The 23,701-nt window shown below is 39.4% G+C and overlaps 1 protein-coding gene across 1 annotated transcript in view; it reads right to left on the bottom strand.

The window, feature by feature from the left end:
* The window catches only part of gbe1b (glucan (1,4-alpha-), branching enzyme 1b), a 227,469-nt gene that overhangs the window by 31,608 nt on the left and 172,160 nt on the right, over window positions 1–23,701 (bottom strand). The window contains exon 13 of the mRNA XM_057838476.1: window positions 322–506. Within this exon, the coding sequence (XP_057694459.1) occupies window positions 322–506 (185 nt within the window). The remainder of the gene's footprint in view (window positions 1–321; window positions 507–23,701) is intronic.

The raw sequence follows: 23,701 nt of genomic DNA, 5'->3' as shown, positions 1-23,701 counted from the left end.
CCTTACAAAATATTAAATGTGATTGTTCACCCACTTATTTTTCCCCCGTCTGTCATTGTTTGCATGCTATCCTCATTAAAATATGAAAACCTATAAATGTTTGGGTGGTTTTAGTTAAAGCAGATACAGTTTTTTCATCTGTGTGATTTTGACAAATCACATTTGATGGTGATTTTATGATAAAAATGTGAGAAATTCCAAAAGGTTCGGATACTTTTTCATACCACTGTAGCTATAGCAACGTCAACTCTTCCTGGAAGGTTACATTGCATTTATGAACGCCCCCCACGTTGCACACTAACGTATAAAAGTGTACCTTACCGGCGCCGCCGCCAGCCAGCCGTACTTATCCTCGGTGCGGTTCATGTCGCGGTCAAAGGCGTAAAGCTGGCGGTAGCGTAGATGCGTCATATCCAGCAGGTCGAACTGCCGCCGGGCGTAGTGGTAGCTCTGCTTGTTGCCTTCTCGGGGGAAATCCAGCCACTCCGGGTGACCGAATTCGTTCCCTGCGGCGGAAGCGCACAGAAATATCGACGATTAGCGTCGGCGCCGCTATTTCGGGCTCGTTTCAAGTCGCCGGCGGTCGGCGACCCGCGTCTCGCTTTTCATGTTGAAAGCTTTTATTTCTGCGTTCTATTTAGCAGCCGCCTGCCCTCCAGCGCTTCATTCTTTCTCTTCGTTTTAGACAGCTGACAAATAGAAGAGCTAGCATAGCTACCGAGGTGTTCAGTGTGAAGAAGCTATAGTTCTTCCTATAAGAAAATCCCAAAATAGAACATGTTTTTCTGCCACAAACGTTGCTTAACTCATTGGCGGTTGTCGACGATAAGAGATGTGCCATTTATTGGGACTGGGAGGGGCCAATAAACAACAAAATGTACAGGAAGTGACCTGGAAATGCTCTAATATTAACAGAAAGTGACATGAAAATACCCTACCTAAAAACTGTAACCTCTCCCCACCCAAACAAATCAACAGGAAGTAAAAAGAAATGGCCCAAAATCAAGAGGCAGTAACCTTAAATCAACATAAAGTAACCTGATAATCTCCAATTACCTGGGAATGATGCAAAATGTACAGGAAGTGACTGAAAATGTACAGGAATTGACCTGGGAATAACAAAAAAAGAATAGGAAGTGACCTGAAAATTGCCCAGATCAACAGAAAGTGACCCGAAAATGCCCTGAAATTACCAGGAAATGCTCCAAAATGTACATGAAATAACCCAAAATTGCCCCAAAATGTACAGGGAAGTGATCAATGAACAGAAAGTGACCCGGAAATGCCCCACAATCGACAGGAAGTGACCAATGAACAGCATGTGACCTGGAAATCTCCTCAAATTACCTGGAAATGATGCAAAATGTACAGGAAGTGGCCCAAAACCAACAGGAATTGACACAATAAAGGCCAAAAATCATCAAAGTCACCCGGAAATGCCCTTACACTAACAGGAAACAATCCAAAATGAAGACAAAGTGACCCGGAAATGCCCCAAAATCAACAGGAAGTGACCAATGAACAGGAAGTGACCTGGAAATCTCCTCTAATTACCTGGAAATGATGCAAAATGTACAGGAAGTGGCCCAAAATCAACAGGAAGTAACACAATAAGGGCCAAAAAAAAGAAAGTGACCTGGAATGCCCTGACGCTAACATGAAATGATCCAAAATGAACAGAAAGTGACCCAGAAATGCCCCAAAATCAACAGGAAGTGACCAATGAACAGGAAGTGACCTGGAAATCTCCTCAAATTACCTTGAAATGATGCAAAATGTACAGGAAGTGGCCTAAAACCAACAGGAATTGACACAATAATGGCCAAAAATCAACAAAGTCACCCGGCAATGCCCTTACACTAACAGGAAATGATCCAAAATGAACTGAAAGTGACCCAGAAATGCCCCAAAATCAACAGGAAGTGACCAATGAACAGGAAGTGACCTGCAAATCTCCTCTAATTACCTGGAAATGATGCAAAATGTACAGGAAGTGGCCCAAAATCAACAGGAATTGACACAATACGGGCCAAAAATGAACAGAAAGTCACCTGGAAATGCCCTGACACTAACAGGAAATGATCCAAAATGAACAGAAAGTCACCCGGAAATGCCCCAAAATCGACAGGAAGTGACATGCAAATCTCAAATTACCTGGAAATGATGCAAAATGTACAGGAAGTGGCCAAAAATCAACAATAATTGACACAATAATGGTCAAAAAACAACAAAGTCACCTGGAAATGCCCTTACACTAACAGGAAATGATCCAATATGAACAGAAAGTGACCTGAAAATGCCCCAAAACATACAGAAAGTGACCTGGGAATACCACAAAAAGAATGGGAGGTGAGCTTAAAATGTCCCAAAATCAACATGAATTGACCCAAAAGCAACAGGAAGTGACCCGTAAATGTCCCGATATCAAATCAATAGGAAGTGAACCGAACTGTACAAGATGTGACCTGGGAATACCACAAAAAGAACTGGAAGTGACCTGAAAATGGCCCAAAATTAACAGGAAGAGACTCAGATTGGAATTGAAATGAACAAGAAGTGACCCAATGTGAACAGGAAGTTGCTCGTAAATGCCTGGATATCAAATCAACAGGAAGTGAACCAAAATGTACAAGAAGTGACCTGGGAATACCACAAAAAAAAACAACAACAACAACAAAAAAACAGGAAGTGACCTGTATATGGCCCGAAATCAACAGGAAGTGACTCAGATTGGAATTGAAATGAACAGGAAGTGACCCAAAATGTAGAGGAAGTGACACCCTAAAATCAACACAAAGTGACCCAATATGAACAGGAAGTGGATCGTAAATGCCCTGAAATCAAATCAACAGGAAGTATACCAAAACATACAGGAAGCGACCTGGGAATGCCACAAAAAGAACAGGAAATGAGCTTAAAATGTCCCAAAATCAACAGGAAGTGACCCAAAATATACAAGAAGTGACCTGGGAATACCACAAAAAGAACAGGAAGTGAGCTTCAAATGTCCCAAAATCAGCAGGAAGTGACCCAAAATCAATAGAAAGTGACCCAATATGAACAGGAAGTGGCTCGTAAATGCCTGGATATCAAATCAACAGGAAGTGAACCAAAACATACACGAAGTGACCTGGGAATACCACAAAAAGAACAGGAAGTGAGCTTCAAATGTCCCAAAATCAGCAGGAAGTGACCCAAAATCAATAGAAAGTGACCCAATATGAAAAAGAAGTGGCTCGTAAATGCCTGGATATCAAATCAACAGGGAGTGAACCAAAACATACACGAAGTGACCTGGGAATACCACAAAAACAACAGGAAATGAGCTTAAAATGTCCCAAAATCAACAGGAAGTGACCTAATATGAACAGGAAGTGGCTCGTAAATGCCTGGATATCAAATCAACAGGAAGTGAACCAAAATGTACAAGAAGTGACCTGGGAATACCACAAAAAGAACAGGAAGTGAGCTTCAAATGTCCCAAAATCAGCAGGAAGTGACCCAATATGAAAAAGAAGTGGCTCGTAAATGCCTGGATATCAAATCAACAGGAAGTGAACCAAAACATACACGAAATGACCTGGGAATACCACATAAAGAACAGGAAATGAGCTTAAAATGTCCCAAAATCAACAGGAAGTGACCTAATATGAACAGGAAGTGGCTCGTAAATGCCTGGATATCAAATCAACAGGAAGTGAACCAAAATATACAAGAATTGACCTGGGAATACCACAAAAAGAACAGGAAGTGAGCTTAAAATGTCCCAAAATCAACAGGAAGTTACCTAATATGAACAGGAAGGGGATCATAAATGCCCTGAACTCAAATCAACAGGAAGTGAACCAAAACATACAGGAAGTGACCTGGGAATACCACAAAAAGAACAGGAAGTGAGCTTAAAATGTCCCAAAATCAACAGGAAGGGAGCCCAAATCAATAGGAAGTGGCTCGTAAATGCCCCAAAATCAAATCAACAGGAAGTGAACCAAAAATATATAGGAAGTGACCTGAACATGGCTCAAAATCGACAGGAAGTGACCTGAAAATTATCCAAATCAACAGGAAGTGACCCAGAAACTATGATCGCTCATGTTTGAGTGGTTATTCGCCTCCTCAGAGTCAAAACAGATTGGCAGTCAAATGCAGTCGATGGCAGTCAAGGAGTGCCTTTATTTGAAATGACCTTAGTTTTCAACGTAGATAAATTTGTAGGTCGACCACCTTTACCACCCGAGTAGCTTTCAGGGTCCCCCCAGGATTGATAAATCTACATTCAAGACTTTTAAGACCTTTTTTTATGCCATTTCAACTGAAAATTAATACTTCTCTCGCACCCATTATTTAGATAATAATGAATCATATTAAAAAAAGAAAGCACTGAACATCCAATTTAACCTCAATTACTAAGTGTGTTTGACAAAGGAATGCACATTTATTGAAGATACAATTAAAACACATTTAAATATAAGGTCTTTCAGAATTTTTTTTCCAGGATAAAATGGATTTATGGACACTATTATTGTAAAGCAACTTCAGAAATTACATTTGCAATACAACAGATTTCCCTTTTAAGAGGACCTAGTCAAGGTGGCAGGTTGGTGATTGTCAAGTTGGTCACCTTAACTGTAAAGTGCTTGGGAAAATCTTGCAATTGGCAGTGAAAGTTTAAAAAAACAGCCACTAAATGGCAGTAGTTTACCATTAATTACCACAAAATAAAAAAGCGACACATGACCATTTCCCTTGGTAATTGTTTTTTTCGAATCACATTATAAGAAGTATAGAAAACACATGTTAATCCTTTGTTAGCTATTGAAGACATTTCTTTTAATCAGATAAATAGGAGTATGGATTTTCTCTAATCAAGAAAAACATTAAATATACCAGGAGGTGTTTTACTATCACCTACATTATAATTTGCCTATCACCATGTCATGTTATTCAGATCAACGTTACCCCGCACTCGTTCCAATAATAGACAGTGTCAACCGTGTTGTGTATCTGAGTGAGTGATGGTGAATCTACGACTCTGGTTTATCCATGCTAAGGCTAGTGCACCTGCCAATACCCCATTGAACATGGCTAACTCTTGAGTTAAAACTGCCAAATTCACATTCATTCGAAAGGCAAACCGTGCAGAAATACATTATTGCATCTAACACATTTGAATTGGAGAAATTGGCAACTTGCTTTGTAATGTTAAGCAGGTCCACTGCCTTCGCATGACCCATAAACTGCGACCCAAATTATCTGGATGCGACTTGGTCGCCGATCCAATACCTCACATGCTGGTCCAACTGTTTGGACTTGGTTGTCTTGTTGAGGCTTTCGTCGAACATAACAACTAAGGCATCTGAGCAGTTCCTTGCGTTAGCACACAGTACTGTGCGATTGCCTGGTGTTGTGATGTTAATGCTAATGATGCTAACGGCACGCACGCACGAGGTGCAGCGCATCGTAAAAATTCTACGCGTCATCTTCGTTATGGATTAAAAAAAACAACAACTTCGTCACGGATATAATTTAGGTTGCACTGAGATGTTCCTGAAAATTAAAACCACGGTGAAAATAATCCAGACTTACGACAGCTAATTGAATGCTTTTAATACCTTTAATAATGGAAAACTAAATTCAATGCTTTTTTAATACGTTTAATAACCCTCTTTGGCGTATAACACAGACAAGAAAAACAAAATGTCTGACTTGACTAACGTCCCGGGTAAATATGCTGCTTTGCCACCAATGCCAATCCTTATTGTTTGCCACATAATGAATTTCATTAGCTTCCGTCTTTTTGCTCACTTTACCTTGAAACCCCCCCCCCCCCCCCTCCTCATTTCACAGGTACAGCTAAAGAACTGCCGCTAATTGTGTTACCTCCCACCTATTTTCACAGGTACGGCTAAAGAACTAGCGCTAATTGTGTTGTTGTTGTTTTTTTTTTAGCTTCACGCGTGTCAGGTGTCTCGCCACCTCTGCCGAGAATTCAATTATAGCCGGCTGTTGTTTTAGGATGGTAACAGTTCCCACGGGTCCTTGAAAACCCTTAAAATGTCTTCAAACTTCCTGAACAGTTAGAGGGAACTCATTCATAACTCATTTAGAGCCGGGCGGTAAACTGAAAATTTACAGCTACCGAAATTCTTCACGACGACCGACGTAATTTTGACTATGTCGGTAAATTCGGTAATTTAATAAAACAAGAAAATATAGTCTTTTCAACCCGCTTTGACTCTGTGTTGTACGGCTATGTTCAGTCCCTTTTAAGAAAGCAATCAGTGTGCTTACGTATGAAGTCACATGGTTATCAGCAAATCAAACAAACAGAAGCCCGCTAGGCTAACATGAGCGGCTAACGCTACAGCAAACGTGATGGAGTTGGGCTTAAAGTGATCCTCTAACTTAAATACATGTAAGCTCTAATAAACCACAATTGTTCTCTTAGACTAAAATATGTTGTTAGAAACACATAAAATGTTAAATCAATGGCAATATTTTATAATATTTAGTCCATATTTTGACCGTTAGTTGGCGCCATGGTTTGCGGGCTCGCAGTGATGACGTCATTGGTATCTTTCGTGTTCAACAATTGCTTATTGCTGCCTAAACTCGCGAAGTAAAATGCCACGATGTGCTGCTTTTGGATGCAGTCTCCAGTCAAATGGAAACAAGGGGAGTGAAGTGAGTGGTCAAGGTGGAATTATTATTTTTAGTGAATAAATGTGCATAAGTGGAAGCTTCTCCCCCTTTTTGGTCCCTGTATGCACGTATCCTACCCACCACGCGTTACAACTAGCGCCCGAACATTTTTCCTGGATCCTCAGTCAAGTAAGGGATCCGTCTATTTTCTGGATCCGACGGTCCCACCGCGTCTGCAATATTGGTTTCGGATCTGTCCATTTTTTTGATTCGTCGGTCCCACGGCGGCTTTTCGGATCAGTCTATTTTGTGGAATTGACGGCCTGATCGCGGCTGCGACATTGCCATGGGATCGGTCTAATTCCTGGATCTTCGAGTGAGTAAAAAACGCGGATTTGGATTACTATTGCTATCTGTTTTTGTTGACTATTCTTCGTGGGAGTTTTCCCCAAATCATACTAAATAATTAAAGGACTATGGCACGCTACAGTGACGACAGTGACTCTGACGTGGACCTTACAACAATGTTGGGAGTTCGTCAGGGAACGCGTGTTTGCGTACTGCTGAGCTCCTGAGTGAAGAGTGGTCAAGGTGGAAATATTTTTTTGTGAATAAATGTGCATAAGTGGAAGCTTCTCCCCTTTTTGGTACTTTTATACACGTATCCTAGCTACCACGCGTTACAATGTACAAGACATGGATTACACAAGGTGTGCTCTTTGTGTACTGTATGTAAAGCACACGAGAGCTCTGGATGCTAACAATCTACATAATTATTTTGGGATAAGTTTGAAAACGCAATATGCTTACCTTGAATATCTGCTAATAAAACCAGACAGCATACACTCTCGCTCCCAACCGGACTTCCCAACAGGAGTCTCTCGCATCACCAGTTTTGCCCAACTTTTGTCTTATCAGGTATTTGCTGCACGCATTTTCCCCTGAAGCTCGTCTTGTGAACGACCGACAGTGCTGTCCTGCTCTTCACTTTTCAGATCTGGTTCAAATAGGAAGGGTAGAACTGACGACATGTTGGGAAAGCTAACGAGTGACACACTGGAATTTCGGCAACCGGACCAGTGATGTCACGCACTGCGACGTAACAAGAATGGCGACCTATCATTTAAAATAATTTTACAAACTTTATTAAAACAAAAACATTAAGAGGGGTTTTAATATCAAATTATTATAACTCATTCTAACATTTATCTTTTAAGAATTACTTATCTTAAAAACAGAGGATCCCTTTAAGAGTGACCCAAAATCAACAGGAAGTGACCCAATATGAACAGGAAGCGGCTGATAAATGCCTGGATGCACCCTAACAAGGTTCCCAGGGCCTTTGGAAGCGAAACAGCCCCACAGCATCACTGACCCACGCCCATACTTCACAGTGGGTATGAGGTGCTTTTCAGCATGCGCATCTTTCATGGCACGCCAGACCCACTTAGAGTGTTTGTTGCCAAAAAGCTCAATCTTGGTCTCATCTGACCAAAGTTGAAGCCTGGGACCGTGTGTATTTTTGTGTGAGACCAAGATTGAGCTTTTTGGCAACAAACACTCTAAGGCTACGTTCATACTACAGGTCTTAATGCACGAATCCGATTTTTTCGCGTTTTTCCGACTCGAGTCAGGCATTAACTTGACGGTCTGAACGTGACAAGTCGCATAGAACTGGACCGTTTCAAATCCGATCTGGGTCACTTTCGAATGTGGTTCAAATACGATCTGGGCCACATTTTTCCAGACTGTCGCGGCGGTCTGTACTGTCCACTCTCCCAAATCGGATTTCATGCAGCAATTACGTCATCAAATAGCGAGAGAGACGCTTACCGTAGCGGTGCCGCTGTGCGTTATTAGCGCCTAGCTTACAGTGAACATGGCTTTTGGGGAAGGGCTGAGTTTGACAACAGTCATAAAAAATAAAAATGGGTTGAGGATAAGCCCGAGAATGCTCAGTTTTCTCTCTGCTCCAAGTGAGCAATATTTCAACATCGCCTACACGGCCGAGGTCGGGGCAAACTGCCCGTATGTGTGTGTGACGTGCACGGACCGTGCGTGCATGCTATCGATCCATATAAACTTTGAATATAAGCCTAAACGAGGATTATTTATGTCTGTTATTTGTGTCCTCCTTTTGAAAAGCAAAATATGATATCCCTGGAATGACGGATGACGTGTGTCATTTGTTTTGATGCTTCTGCGCATGCGGGTCGTCTTGCTCAGCGCGTGTCGGACCGCGAATTAGTGCGCATGCGTAATACTTGAACGGTCTCAATGGATAAAGGCAGTCTGAACGGGCAGGCCCAAAAAACGGATATGACAAAAAATCGGATTCGTGCATTAAGACCTGTAGTATAAACGTAGCCTAAGTGGGTCTGGCATGCCACGAAAGATGCGCATGCTGAAAAGCACCTCATACCCACTGTGAAGTATGGGCGTGGGTCAGTGATGCTGTGGGGCTGTTTCGCTTCCAAAGGCCCTGGGAACCTTGTTAGGGTGCATGGCATCATGAATGCTTTGAAATACCAGGACATTTGAAATCAAAATCTGTTGCCCTCTGCCCGAAAGCTGAAGATGGGTCGTCACTGGGTCTTTCAGCAAGACAATGACCCTAAACATATGGCCAAATCTACACAGAAATGGTTCACCAAACACAAAAACAAGCTCCTCCCATGGCCATCTCAGTCCCCAGACCTTGTTTTGTTGGCAAAAAGGGGTTGTACAAAGTATTAACACCAGGGGTGCTAATAATTGTGACACAAATTATTTGATGTCAAATAATTTTTTCTTTATGTGGGATTTTTTTCCCCACTGAATGAATGCACTTGTATTGAAGGTTGGATTTTTCTTTTTTTTTCTATTAAGGTCCCATATTATTTGAATTAAAAAAATTATTAGAAGCTAAAAAAACACATCTTTTTCAGGGGTGCCAATAATTATGGAGGGCACTGTATATTTATTATCGATATCGGTATCGGCTTTGAGGAGCAGGACGTTATCGATATCGGTTTCAAAAAATGGATATCATGCACCCCTAATAATTTTTTAGTTAAGGGGCACATGTGGGTTAATTAGGGTCAAGTAATACTTATGAGGTACGTTAGGTATTACTTAACCTAAACCCTAACCCCCTAACCAACCCCAACCCTAACCATAATTAACCATTACTGAATGTTTTTTGGACCCTTATTGTAAAGTGTAGCACACGTATCCCTTAACTAAGAAATTATAAATGCTTAAGTTCCCCCCCTCTTTAACTTTATTAACAATTACTGAATGCTTTTTGAACTCTTATTTTTGGGCCAAAAAGGAAAGGTCAAAGATAAGCAGGCACTTTAGCACAATGTCACTTACAGCTACAAATCAAGTCAGAAACCTTGGCGTAACTATTGAATCAGACCTAAAATTTGATAGCCATCTAAAATCCGTCACTGAACCTGCTTTTTCCACCTAAAAATATAGCCAGAATTAAGGGGCTTCTGACTCAACAAGACATGGAAAAACTTACGCATGCATTCATTTTCAGCAGATTGGACGACTGCAACGGTATATTTACAGGTCTTGATAAAAAAATCAGTCAGGAAGCTGCAGCTAGTACAGAATGCTGCAGCCAGAGTCCTCACAAATACAAGGAAACTGGACCACATTACACCGGTTTTGAAATCGTTACACTGGCTTCCAGTGAGTCAAAGGATAGACTATAAAAATACTACTGCTCGTCTACATTTTTTATTCTATCCGTGATTAAATGCGATTTTTATGTATAATTTTATTTCCGATTTTGATTGTCTTTGTTTTTACGTTCTATTGATTTTAATGTGATTTTTATGATCTTCATATGATGTAAAGCACTTTGAATTGCCTTGTGTTGAATTGTGCTATGTAAATAAATTTGCCCTGCCTTATTGTAAAGTGAAGCACATTTGTCCCTTAACTAAGAAATTATAAATGCTTAAGTTAACAAACCCTAACCCCTAACCATACCCCTATATAGGCCTATATATCTATTAATTTTGCCAAACTATTAGTGACTGTCTGGTTATGCATTAACGAATGCATGAACTAATGCTTTAACTCATGTTAATTAATATATTAATAAATATTAGATAAGCAATTATATTAATAATTATGTTATGTAAACATTAGTTATTGTCTTAAAATGCATTAACTAATGCATTAACTCATGTTAATTAATATATTAATTAGGGCTGTCAAACGATTAAAATTTTTAATCGAGTTAATTACAGCTTAAAAATTAATTAATCGCAATTAATCGCAACTAATCGCAATTCAAACCATCTCTAAAATATGCCATATTTTTATGTAAATTATTGTTGGAATGGAACGATAAGACACACGACGGATATATACATACAACATACTGTATATCAGTACTGTATTTGTTTATTGTAACAATAAATCCACAAATGGCATGATTAACATTCTTTCTGTTAAAGTGATCCACGGATAGAAAGACTTGTAGTTCTTAAACGATAAATTTTATAGTTACAAGTTATAGTAATTTTATATTAAAACCCATCTTCATGTTTTCGTTTTAATTAAATTTGTAAAATTTTCAATCAAAAGTAGAGTTAATATAATAAGAAGAATAAAAACAACAATAATAAAAATAGAGTGAAAAGTTTTACGTGTATTTTGCATAGCTATTTTGATATGGAATGCCAGTTCATTTTGCATTGTTGTTTAGCTGTGTGTCAGAGTAGGGCCTCATTACTATAGACTGAAGTGCTTTTCTTTTTGTGAACTTTTTTTTTTTGAGCGATAGGAATATTATTTTTGTTGTGCTTTCACTAAACGATACTTATGTTTGTTGTGAAGGAGAAGCTTATGCCAATAAACGGCGCGGTCCAAAGAACGCCTGTGTCCACTCGCCTTTACTGTATAACATATACAGTGGGGAGAACAAGTATTTGATACACTGCCAATGGGTTTTCCCATTGGCAGTGTATCAAATACTTGGGTTTTCCCATTGGCAGTGTATCAAATACTTGTTCTCTCCACTGTATCTGTACATATCTTACCCAAAATAAAACAAGAGGCACATAATTGCCACTAAAAGAAAGAAAACTTACCGAAATATGTGTGGAGCACAAATAGCAATTTGCATTGCATTGTGAATACAGCATAAACGTCTCACAACTACTAATTCTCCCACGTTTAGAAGACATAATATGAGTATGGAACGGCGCTGCCCCCAGGCGGCCGGTGGCATTCTCTTCACTCTTAATGTCCATAAACGGCCTCATTGTAATGTTTGAGGCAATATGCCAGCGGGTCATTCATTGCATGCGTTAATTGCGTCAAATATTTTAACGTGATTAATTTAAAAAATGAATTAACGCCCGTTAACGCGATAATTTTGACAGCCCTAATATTAATAAATGTTAGATGAGGGATTAAATGAATTATTGGCATGTTACTTAAAGCTGAGTTACTGTCTAAAAATGCATTATTAATTAAGGGACCCTTATTGTAAAGTGTTACCTTGACTTGTGATATGGTGACCCTGAATCCTAGCCTGCGTCCCTCTGTGCTGCATGATTGTTGTCGACTCAGAATAAATTGTCAACTTGTGTTTCGAAGCCTTTTTCCAGCTTTCAAAATGGAGTCGATACAAAGAGTTAAGAATAAGGTGAACGCACGGAGTTTGACCTTTTGGCCTGGTTGGAGCTGCGCCAGTGCGGGTCCGGCGGTTCAGCTGGCGTGATTCAGGTAATCTGGCTAAAAAGTCTGATTCCTTCAAGGGACAAGTCAGGGTCATTTCTTGTAGATTAAAATCCTTTCCTCTTGATTTTAGAGCATTACCAGGCATGAAAATGGGTCAGGGGTTAAAAAGGTGAGAAGGGTGTGGAGGAAATATGTTCCAGTACACTGTACACCAGGGGTCGCGTTAACCGGAAATTTTCCGTCGTTGACCGGTTTTTTAAAACGGTGACGGAAAAAACTGAAGTCCGTCAGTCATTTTGACAGGTTGCAATTCACACCCCAGACCACAGGGTGGCACATTAATTAGCTATTGTCTCTCTTAATGCATGACGTCGTTGGCTATTCTGTCAGAATATTGTAGCGTAACCGGGGTCTGGGGGCGGCACCGTGATTGACACATCAACGCGAGGTTCTTATTGGTGCACCCGGTGTGCCAGCGCGTGATCCAACTGGTGGACTAGATTGCCGCCTGTGTATAGACAAGTTTTCGAGGTACCGGTTTACTTCCTTATGTCTTCCTTCCCCTTCCGTTTCCGCCTGTTTACCATTGAAGTCAATGGCGGTGGAATAGAAGTTGGAAGGTCTTTATACAAGATCCCGGGAATGTTATTTTGATGTAGGCGGGTGGAGAACCAAGCCAAGGCCTCCATGCTTCGTACCATGTCGATTTCCAAACCATGGGTGCTCGTACTCGTCATAAGGAGATGGACAAAACTGACAGCTCCTGCAGTCATGCCCCCGCTGTTATGGAAGGTAATGTGCTCTAAAAATACGAATCCTAAAATCTGGCACATGAAACGACTTGTTGCCTTTGCTATTGATATTACGATGATGATTGTAATTACGAAGTTTAATCATTTTTACAACAACTAGCTTCTGCTACTGCTGCTAGCCGCCTGTTGCTAATCGTGTTTGAATGCACCGCATATATCCAAGTGTTACACGTTTTTATTCGTTTGTTTAAAGCTGGGAAATGCTGTTATAAAAGAGAAGACAACTTGACTTGTACGTTGATGGACATATATCGAACATATATAGTTTGCGTTCCACAATGATGATGACAGCTCGACTCCCGGGAGAGGCCGAGAGAGGGAGGAATTGTGACAGACGGTGGTTCGCCGAGATCGCCGTGATCCAACTACGAACTTGTGAACGGTAGCATTTTTAAATATATGCTATTGGAGCTGGAATTACCGAAGAGGAGAGCGAGATGGACTGCTGTAATTCGACAAGAAATCGGGGCACCAAACGATCACCACAGACTATGTCGTAGTCATTTTATATCTGGTAAGATGCATTTAATATATATTTAGAAGATTTTGGGCTGACAACCACAATTAAGATCATTGTGTGACGTTGGTGATTGGGGTCTATATGGTTGCCTCTTTTTCTTTGGGAGTGGAGTTGTTTTGTTGGTGTTGTTGGCGGTAAGCAGAGTAAAAAGAGGGAGAAAAATACAACTTCAGTGTCTAATTTTTCGCCGCCAAGCAAGCGTTACAAAATTAAAAATGAATGAAAACTAAATACTATTGAATATGTCATCATTATCATTTTAAAAATTTTAGTGACTGGTAAAAATAGATTATGACCGGATTTTTATGACCCTGTCAGTCAAAATGACAGACAACGAAAATGTCTAGCGCAACCTCTGCTGTACACCCCAACAAAATATTGAGCTCTGTCGACCCACTCTGTGTTTCAGCAGGGCCGTGCAGAGACCGGTGGAGGGGCGGGTGCTCGTAGATCAAAAGGGCGCACATGAACAAGTATTTCATACACCTTAAAACAACATAACTTCAATTTTAACCAGCTTTAGATAATAATTGGCTGTGACTGTGACATACTTTAATTGGGAGGGGGCAACAGTGAATAGAAATCAAAACTGTCATCAACACTTTCTGGCTGTGACCCAGTCAGTCTGCCTATTTTCTTCCTTCAACCTCTGCATCAAAACTTCCTTCCTCAACTTGTTCATCTGAGAACAAACCACATCAGATGGTCACTGAGCCACCAACAGCACGGTTTTCTTAAAACTATTATTTCGTATTATCCATACTTAACAACTCTAGCACCTAATGATTAATAAAGCAATGACATAAAAATCTTATAGAAAAATAACATTGTAATTGTGTTTATAATTGTATTTAATACCCGACTATCCCTGCAAACTTGTTCTTACCAGGTCTGCTATTCACCCAGCTGATGAGGTATCCACTGCCTTTAGCAGCCTCATCCAACTCCTTTTTTTATCCCTCAAGCTCCCTTCCCTACGACGCATGTCTATATAATGAAATATAAATATTTAAAAAAACAAACAGACTCCCCGGTGGCTTTTAGTTTTAAAGCTTTCTTAATTTCTTTCTCTCTCAATAACGATGGAGGTAGATTTGTGTTTTCATTATTCAATCAAAAAACAAAGTTACTTCTATCAAAAACAAAGTTGCTTCAATCAAAATACAGTACTGTATATACTTTTAATCCCCAAAAAGTCACTTCAATAAAAAACATTGTTTTTGATTGTAAAAATAAATTTGAGACAAAAAAAGCATTTGAAAACTATTTTTCTTGATTGAAACAAATTTTTCCATTGAAGTAATGTTTGGGCCACATTTTGGCTAGGACATTTGTGTCTTTATTATTCAATCAAATAAGTTGCTTCAAACAAAAAAATATATATAAAAAGAAAAACTTTGCCAATGTGTCAATCACCGTTTACCAAAGCTTGAGAGGGTTTGAGTAGACTCACTATGAAGCATTTAATAAAGCCAAGCATTTTCTTACTACTTTATTCTTGTTTAAAAATAATTCGGTGGGGCAGTAACATGTTTAAAACTTATCATAATTCTTACATTTTGAAGTGCTTGAAAACCATTTATAAATGATACTTTGGTGAAAAAAGTGAAAAATCATGTCTTATAATATATGTATCTTTTTTCCAATGTAAAATCTGAATAAATGCATTGAACACGCACAAAAAAATGGGGGGGGGGGGGGGGGGGCGGCGCTACTTTGCGGTTTTCACTTATTGCGGCGGGTTCTGGTCCCCATTAACCGCGAAAAACGAGGGATCCCTGTATTTCTGAAAAGCTTTAAGAAGCAGGACTCATTCCCACCACTCGCCGGGCCGGTGTTGTGCCGACACCGGCCGTCAGCACAAGTCTCAGCCGAAAATAACGAGTCTCAGGCGGACGACGGGAGCAATGCGAGGCATGCCGCTTAATTTGACTCAACAGTGTGTTTCTTCGTTTATATTACCGCTAAATACACAAGCTTGACGCCAATTTAACGGGAGCTATTTTTTTTCATGGGGGATTTGGCTAGATCTGGCAGTGTTGAACGCAAACTGCAACGAATGGCAGTAACTTTTTTATATCGCAAAATGTGAAAACGATTGAAACCATTACTCACCAAATTCAATCTGCTGGCAAATACAGGCAAGTGTGTATGCTGCGCTCTGGTCTGCCCCGGTGTGGATAAGGCCTGCTTTTTGTTTTCGCAGCTTTGCAATGCAACCAAAGGCTCTCCGAGCACTCCATGTTCACGGAGTGCGCGCGTTTGGAATAATGGAACGCAGCTTGGGCCGATGATTGGTTCTCGTCAGCGAAGCATCTAGAAGGATTTGCTGACTGTCCAAGTGTCACATTTTTAAAGAACCGATTTCTTAAGTGCTCAGTTTACGTACTAAGTTAATCACATGATGATAATAATAATGTAACGTTGATAATAGTCAACCGTCGAATCAGATTGCAATTCTTTATTTGTGGAAACTTATTCAACAACACGACCGCTGTCTGCCGCAGCCAACGCACATATCTCCCCCGCCAGAACAAACGTAAACACGGAAGGCACGTCCCTCGCTCTCCCGCACCTCCCTCACCCCTCTACGTCAAGCGGTGCATTCAGGAACACATGCTAACACCCCCGCCACATTATAACTCGATTCGTTACAATAATAATAATTAAATAAAACCACCCGACCCCCCCCTCCTCCCAAACAGAATTTCTACTCGGATCTACGCAATTCACGTAGGTCGCCCTTTTTGACTTCAAAATGGCAAATTTCGCCGAAAGGTGAGAGATTTTCATGCCTGCATTACAGAGTCAATTCCTGTTGGGCTCGGAGATGTCGCTCGTTGTCAATGGGAGGCAAAGAGTTAAAGAGTAAATATTCCAAGTGAAAGGAACCTGTTACGCCTCCTTCGCGTGCTATGAAAAGATTTGATTTCCAAGTCCCGTCGGTTTATTTTGGCTGCGGGGAATGTGAGGGAGAAGGCGATTACGGCTGTGATTAATGGAAGCGCACGAGGAGGAAAGAGTAACGATTACCTGGCGGAGGTGTGTCCAATCAGTTTCTCTAAAGCGGAGATTAAACACCAGACGGGAAGCTTTTATGCGGCTCGGCATCAATCTGCGACCCACGCTGCGCCGTATTACTCGTCTGTATGGAATTGGGAAAGCTCGTGACGAGGAGAAGATTTGTCTCATCTGACAACCCCGCCGTGTCAAATATATCCTTGAACTCGCGGGCTGCCGTCGACGGTGGACAGACGTCCAGTTCGTTTTGACTGGGAGGTAGCGGATGAAACCAAAATACATGGGATGAGAGTCCCTCAAAAGCTACCTGAAGTGACCCAAAATCAACAGGAAATGACCGAGAATTGCCCCAAAAAAATGTACAGGGAAGGGATCGACGAACAGGAAGTGACTCGGAAATACCCCGAAAATGTAATTAACAGGAAGTGACCCAAAGTGTACAAAGAGTGACCTGGATGTACCTTTAAATCAACAGGAAGTGACCTGAAAATGCTGATCTTAGGCCTGTAAGTTAAAAATAAACACACAATAAAAATAAAATCGTGTTAAAATTTTAAAGTAACATTTTATAATAATGAAAATAATATTTTTAATATAAATATTTATATTTTATATATAAACTAAATATTAAATAATGATAATTAATAATTGAAATTTTAATTTAAAAAATACATTACACTCTACTGTCATTTTAGTCTGTTTGAGCGGGGCATGTGCGTTAATTGCGTCAAATATTTTAACGTGATTTATTTTTTAAAAAATTAATTACCGCCCGTTAACGCGATAATTTTGAAAGCCCTAAAATAAATAAATGGCAGAAAACACTTAGGTGACTTGAATTTACACTCCGGGAGCCCCAATTTGTCCAATTTGTCCAAATTTCAAAATTGTCCGATATGCATGTTTGATACATCATTGAAAAGCTTAAAATTGCAATTTTATGGGGGAAGAAAATTTTTGAACAGGAGGGCATTTAAAAAAAAAAATAAATAAATAAATAAAGAGCAAAACCCTGACTGGAGGTGAGAGCATGAAAGAGCATAATTAAAGACATCATAAATTTAACGGGATATTATCACGAACTTACCTTGTTTCGATCCAAAAACTCCATGTAGCGTGTATCATTGAGTGTCAAGACACAGCTGTGAATGGCCACAGCTGGATTTTGGGGGGATTTTATGGGTGAAACATGGTCATATAACAAGAGTCGCGATGCAGAAATCGCAGACATCAAGGAGGGGTCGAGATGTTCTTTGTCATATATTTACCCTTTTAAACGTTTTTTTTTTTTTGTTCAATTTTTCTTTGTTTGGAATGATTATCATCTAACATATCGGAGAAAATGCGACAGCAACAACAACAAAAAAAAATACAATTAATCGATAGTTATGAGGTAGATATCCGAGACTTTTTTACAGACACCATTTTTTTCATTGTGACGTCAGTTGTTTAAAACTTTAAAATATGCGAGTGAATAATTTTTTTAAGTCGTTTTTTTTTTTTTTTTTTTAAACAAAATATTAGACATTTTATGATTCTAAGCCAATAATGACAGACGTTTTGAGTAATAAATATAATTAATTGCCTTTGTTTTATGGCTGGGTTGAAACAAAAGAGATTGCGCGACGTCTGTAAACAGGGGTTTTCAGGGTAAAACGGACAAATTAAAAATTGTTCGGGGGCTTAATGCGCCATGAATCTGCTATGGCAGCTTAAAGACATATTGTTCTATCAAACAAAACAGTTGTTTTGGCTAAAAATACAGCAGTTTCTTTTAAAGAGGGGTGCAAGAGCAGAAACTGCTTTTTCAGCCTTGTCTGTGTTCTCCGCCACATGCAGTATATAAATATATTAGGGCTGCAGCTATCGAATATTTTAGTAATCGAGTAATCGACTGAAAATTTTATCGATTAATCGAGTAATCGGATAAAACAAATATATTTTTAGGTGAATAGCAATTATAAATATACATGAGAAAACAAGACATTTCATCTAATCTTGAACCATTTTCAGTCAATCAATGTCTTTATTTTCGATGTATATTGTTGAAAACAGCCAACAATTGCATCTCAGATGTAACTAGAATAAAAACAAAGACAAATTCACTGCTTTCACCCAAAAAACCTTTAGATCTTATTTAAAAAAAAAAAAATATATATATATATATATATATATATATATACCTAAAAATGCCATTACGCTTGATAACACACATCACTTAAAAGTTAGGATTTTTTCCCACGTGTTTCAACTGAATTTCTATTTGTGTCAAGCCATTTTTAAGTTCTAGTTAAGTTTTACGTTACTCTAAACTGTCCTGACTTTTTGCAGTGTTAAAAATAAATGTGTGATACAGGCTGTATTGGAGCACATTAGGGACCAGTGCTACTTGGTGTTTTATCCAGCAATGACTACTAAGCTAAAATTGATAGTTAGCATTATTGAGTTTTTATTTTACACCCTCATCACTCCACAAAGCTATGTTATGTTAAAGCCTGTATGTAAGACACGTTAGCCACGCATCGAAAGTGGTCATAATGAATAGAAACCTAGCCCTCCGCAGGGCTAACGTTACATGAGCTAGTGACTCAGACAGTAACGTTAATCTTATTTATTAGCGCTTAGCGCTCTTTATTAGCGCTTAGCGCGCTACTGCGTTAAGATGGCGGCTGTTTATTGACGCTGCCCAGACGCGGCCGAGTCTGTCATATCGCATCTAGTTCAACATACATGTGATCTCTATGAGACTCATTAGATGCTACCTGCTACCAACTTAACATCATGCGGGCTAGTTTTTAGCAACGTCGGCGTAGTTTGGAGCGGCTGTCGGCTGCGGAAATGATTTTTATATTTTTTATTGCTTCTTCCTCTACGCACGTGTCGTCAGCGCGTTGTCCCGCATTAAAAGTAGTCCGAGCGAAACGTGATGCTTAGAGCTGTCAAAATAAACGATTACTCGAGGTGAATAAAATTACTCGGATCAGTTTTTAAACTCGAGTTACTCGAGTATTCGTTTCAGCTCTAAAATATATATACTGTATATAAATATAAATATGGTGGAAAACACTCAAGTGACTTGAAGTTCCGCTCTGAGAACCCCAATTTGGCCAACTTTCCAAATTTTCTGATATGCATGTGTGATACATCATTGGAAAGCTTAAAATCTCCATTTTCTGGGGGAAGAAAGTTTTTGAACAAGAGGGCGTTTTAAAAAAAAAATTTTTTTTAAACAGCAAAACCCTAACTGGAGGCGAGAGCACACGAGAGCAGAATTAAAGACGTCAAGATTTTAAGAGATATTATTGTGTACTTGTCTCTTTTTTGGTTCAAAAACTCATGGTAATTTTAGGGGTGAAACATGGTGATATAACAAGGGTCGCGATGCAGAAATCGCAGACAACAAGGAGTGGTCGAGATGTTCTTTTTCATATATTTACCCTTTTAATTGTTTTTTTTTTTTCAATTTTTTTGTTTGGATCGATTATTTATCATCTAACATATTGGAGAAAATGCGACAGTATAAAAAAAAAAAAAAATACAATTAAGCGATAGTTATGAGATAGATAGCCTTAACTTTTATACAGACGCCATTTTGTTTAAAAGTTTAAAATATGCGAGTGAATAATTTTTTTAAGTCGTTTTTTTTTTTTTTTTTTTTAAACAAAATATTAGACATAAATTAATGATTCTAAGCTAAAAATGACAGACATTTTGAATAATAAATATAACTATATAACTTTCGTTTTATGGGTAGGTTGAAACAAAAGTGGTGCGCGACGTTTGTAAACGGAGGTTTCCAGGGTAAAACGGACAAATTCAAAATAGTTCGGGGGCTTAATGCGCCATGGATCTGCTATGGCAGCATATAGACATATTGTTCTATCAAACAAAATAGTGGTTTTGGCTTAAAATACAGCAGTTTCTTTTAAAGAGGAGTGCAAGACCAGAAAATGCTTTTTCAGTATTGGCTGGGTTTTCCGTCATATACTATATACAGTATATAATTAGGGGTGTGACTAGGCCGGTCGGATAACAAATTTTAGTGTGCGATAATTATTCTCATAAATTATTGCGATATTATTGCGTCCCACCCCCCCCACCATTTTTTAAAAACAATTAACAATAACACAGTGAGAATACAGTAATAGATCAAGTACACCCATTTAAACACGATAAATATTTACTCTGAAATTCAAAAACACTTTTTAAGAAATCACAACTAAAAACAATAGACCATGCCTCTTAAGTAAAAAACAACAATATTGATACCGCACAGAAACACAGATTAAATAAAATGTGTTAAAAAAAAAAAAATTGCACTTAATAACTTAAGCATTTAGGCAAATGAAAACTTTTCCCGTCATAGCTTCTGCAATGGTGTTCCATAGGGATGCAACGATACAGTTAAGTCACGGTTCGGTACGATTTTTGATACGGGGGACACGATTTTCGATCCAATTCAATACATTTAATGCTCTGTAAAAAAAATAACAATTATATATATATATACATATATATATATTTTTTTGCTAACGAGCAAAAATTAAATTGCCATCATATAAACATGCATTTTAGTGCATAATATTTATGTGCTTGCTTCTCACTGATCTGAAAATATTTTGTATAACAATGCTGAGAACAATCTTTACTGTTTGTAAAGTGAGGCAGGGCACACTGTTGATTGCTACAGCTCTCTAAGCAGCTAGGTTTACTACATGAGCAAGACATCCTATTTGTGGTCCGAATCCATCTGTGTCACGTACTGAATTAACAATATTTGCAACATTATCTATATCCACTGGTATGGATTGATATGGCCTTCTTAGCTTCCATTCAGTCATGACAGTTTAGAATTCATCGATGTAGTATATAGACTACGTGTCCCATAATCACTCTGGGCTCACGTAGCCAATGGCATGGGACGTTGCACATCTAGTTTGCCAATTCATGATATCTAGTGTGTGTGTGCACATTAAAAAGTTAGCAAACGCCACAGAAGTCACGTCTGCTCATTACTGCACAACACCAGCATATGACAATCGACTTTCATAAAAAGGATGAGTTTAAAGCACAGCGCTCTTAATTTTATTCAGCTGTTCGTTGTCAAAGCGAGGTTGTCCGTAGCAGCCAAGTCGGTAACAATGTTTTGGCGGACTTCGTTGTAAACATCCGGCGTTATGCTGAAAAAAATAGCCGCCCCGCTTGAAATGTCTCTCCTGACGGGAGCGCCCACACGTCAACAACACCGGCGCGCCACAGATGGTCCACAGTCACTCCGGAGCACTGACGCGGCCGGTATACGTTGAACAATAGGATATAATGGGAATGATTGGCTCCGGCGCTAGTTTTTGCCGGACCTGGAACGAAGATGCATTTTGCGCAGTTGGTAATGAGGAATCCTAACTTTTAACAGTACGTCTGCCACACGCGCGCACGCACGTGCACGCGAGGCGAAAAATCGCAGCGGAAAAATTACCGCCTTCATTTTTATTTATCGCGCAATAAATGGAATTATTGCATATTGCGACAGGCTTAGGTGTGACAATATATCGAAATGGTGATATATCGTGATACTTTGCATCCCAAAAGGTTATCGATACGCTCATGTCAAGAATCGACATACCGTTTTAAAAAGGTATCAATGTTTAAAAAAAAATTTTTTTTTTTTTTTTAATTTTGGAACCAACATGTTGCTACCAAAATCTTATTACATAATAGTGTTTCAGTTAATTCAATGGCAGCAGTCACTCTTCCCGATTTTCAGGGCATTTTCAGGTCACTTTCTGTTCATTTAGGGCATTTACATGTAACTTCCTTTTGAGTCACTGCCTATTCACTTGTGGGATTCCCGGCTCACTTCCTGTTCTGTAACCCAAAATCAACAGGAAGTGCCCATAAAATGCCCCAAAATCAACAGTAAGTAACTGAAAATCAACAGGTAATGACCTGAAATGGCCCAAAATGACTCCTTGCCTGGCATTAATTGGCTGCCACTCATGGCTTTAGAAGTGGGAGGGGCCTGCTTGAAGTGGGAGGGGTTCATTTGCTGCCACCCTCCCAGTTCAAATGGATTGGATGTAAACTTACAGCAGAAGGATGAAGATACTGTAGCTTGTTTTTCTGTTTATTAGTTGTTTTGTAGAATGATTTCCTGACCAATGTATCGATAATCGCTGTATTGCTATATCGTGAGATCATCGTTATCGTGAGCTTCATATCGGAAATCGTATTGTGAGGTACCAAGAGGTTCCCACCCCTATATATAATACAAAATAATATAAAAATAATAAATGATCTCATGTCAATCCGCACACATCGGACTCAAAAAATTAAGGCGCTAGCCGAATGTCCATCTGTAACGAGGAGGATGAACGCGGGGCGCTCACGTTTGACACCATCTTACGTCAGACATCTTATTCGCGGTCAAATCAGACGGGCGTCAGAAAACCGGTTAACGGTGACACGGCCGCTTCGGTCCCCTCAGTAATTAGCGCTGCCGACGAGCCGCCGCGATCAATGTGTTTACGGCGGGAGGGATTCGGGGCCCGACGGGAAGATCGATGACCAAGCGGCAGAGATACGGACAGAAAGACAACAAGAAAAAGTTGCACTAGCAGGGAAAGTGTTGAGAATACTGCAATTTCTGGAGAAAGCTTTGCTTTGGCAGGTCCACCACTTCCTGTTTATATCGGGCCTCTCCTGTTGATATTTTGGCCTGATGGCCGTCAGTGTCTTGACATGGTATTTATCACGGTTTTCACATGATAGTTGTCACCTTTTTACACATTGAGAATGTTTTTACATATAGTCCCTGACTAAAGTCTTGTCACTAATCCATTTTGTAGAAAAAATTGCTAATAACCTGACTTTTAATGATTCAATTAGTTTCATAAAATGGCTCATATGAAAGCCAAGACCCTCCCAAATGATGTTGAATGTACAAAAATATGAAAAAAGATTTATCATTTAATGAAGACGTAAAGGTCAAATTTTGGCAAGACAAAAGTTTTGTCGC

The sequence above is a fragment of the Corythoichthys intestinalis genome, chromosome 6 (assembly GCF_030265065.1).
Source record: "Corythoichthys intestinalis isolate RoL2023-P3 chromosome 6, ASM3026506v1, whole genome shotgun sequence".
Classification (NCBI taxonomy): Eukaryota; Metazoa; Chordata; class Actinopteri; order Syngnathiformes; family Syngnathidae; genus Corythoichthys; species Corythoichthys intestinalis.
The sequence above is the reverse complement of the archived record's forward strand: the minus strand, read 5'-3'. Positions and strand labels throughout refer to the sequence as shown.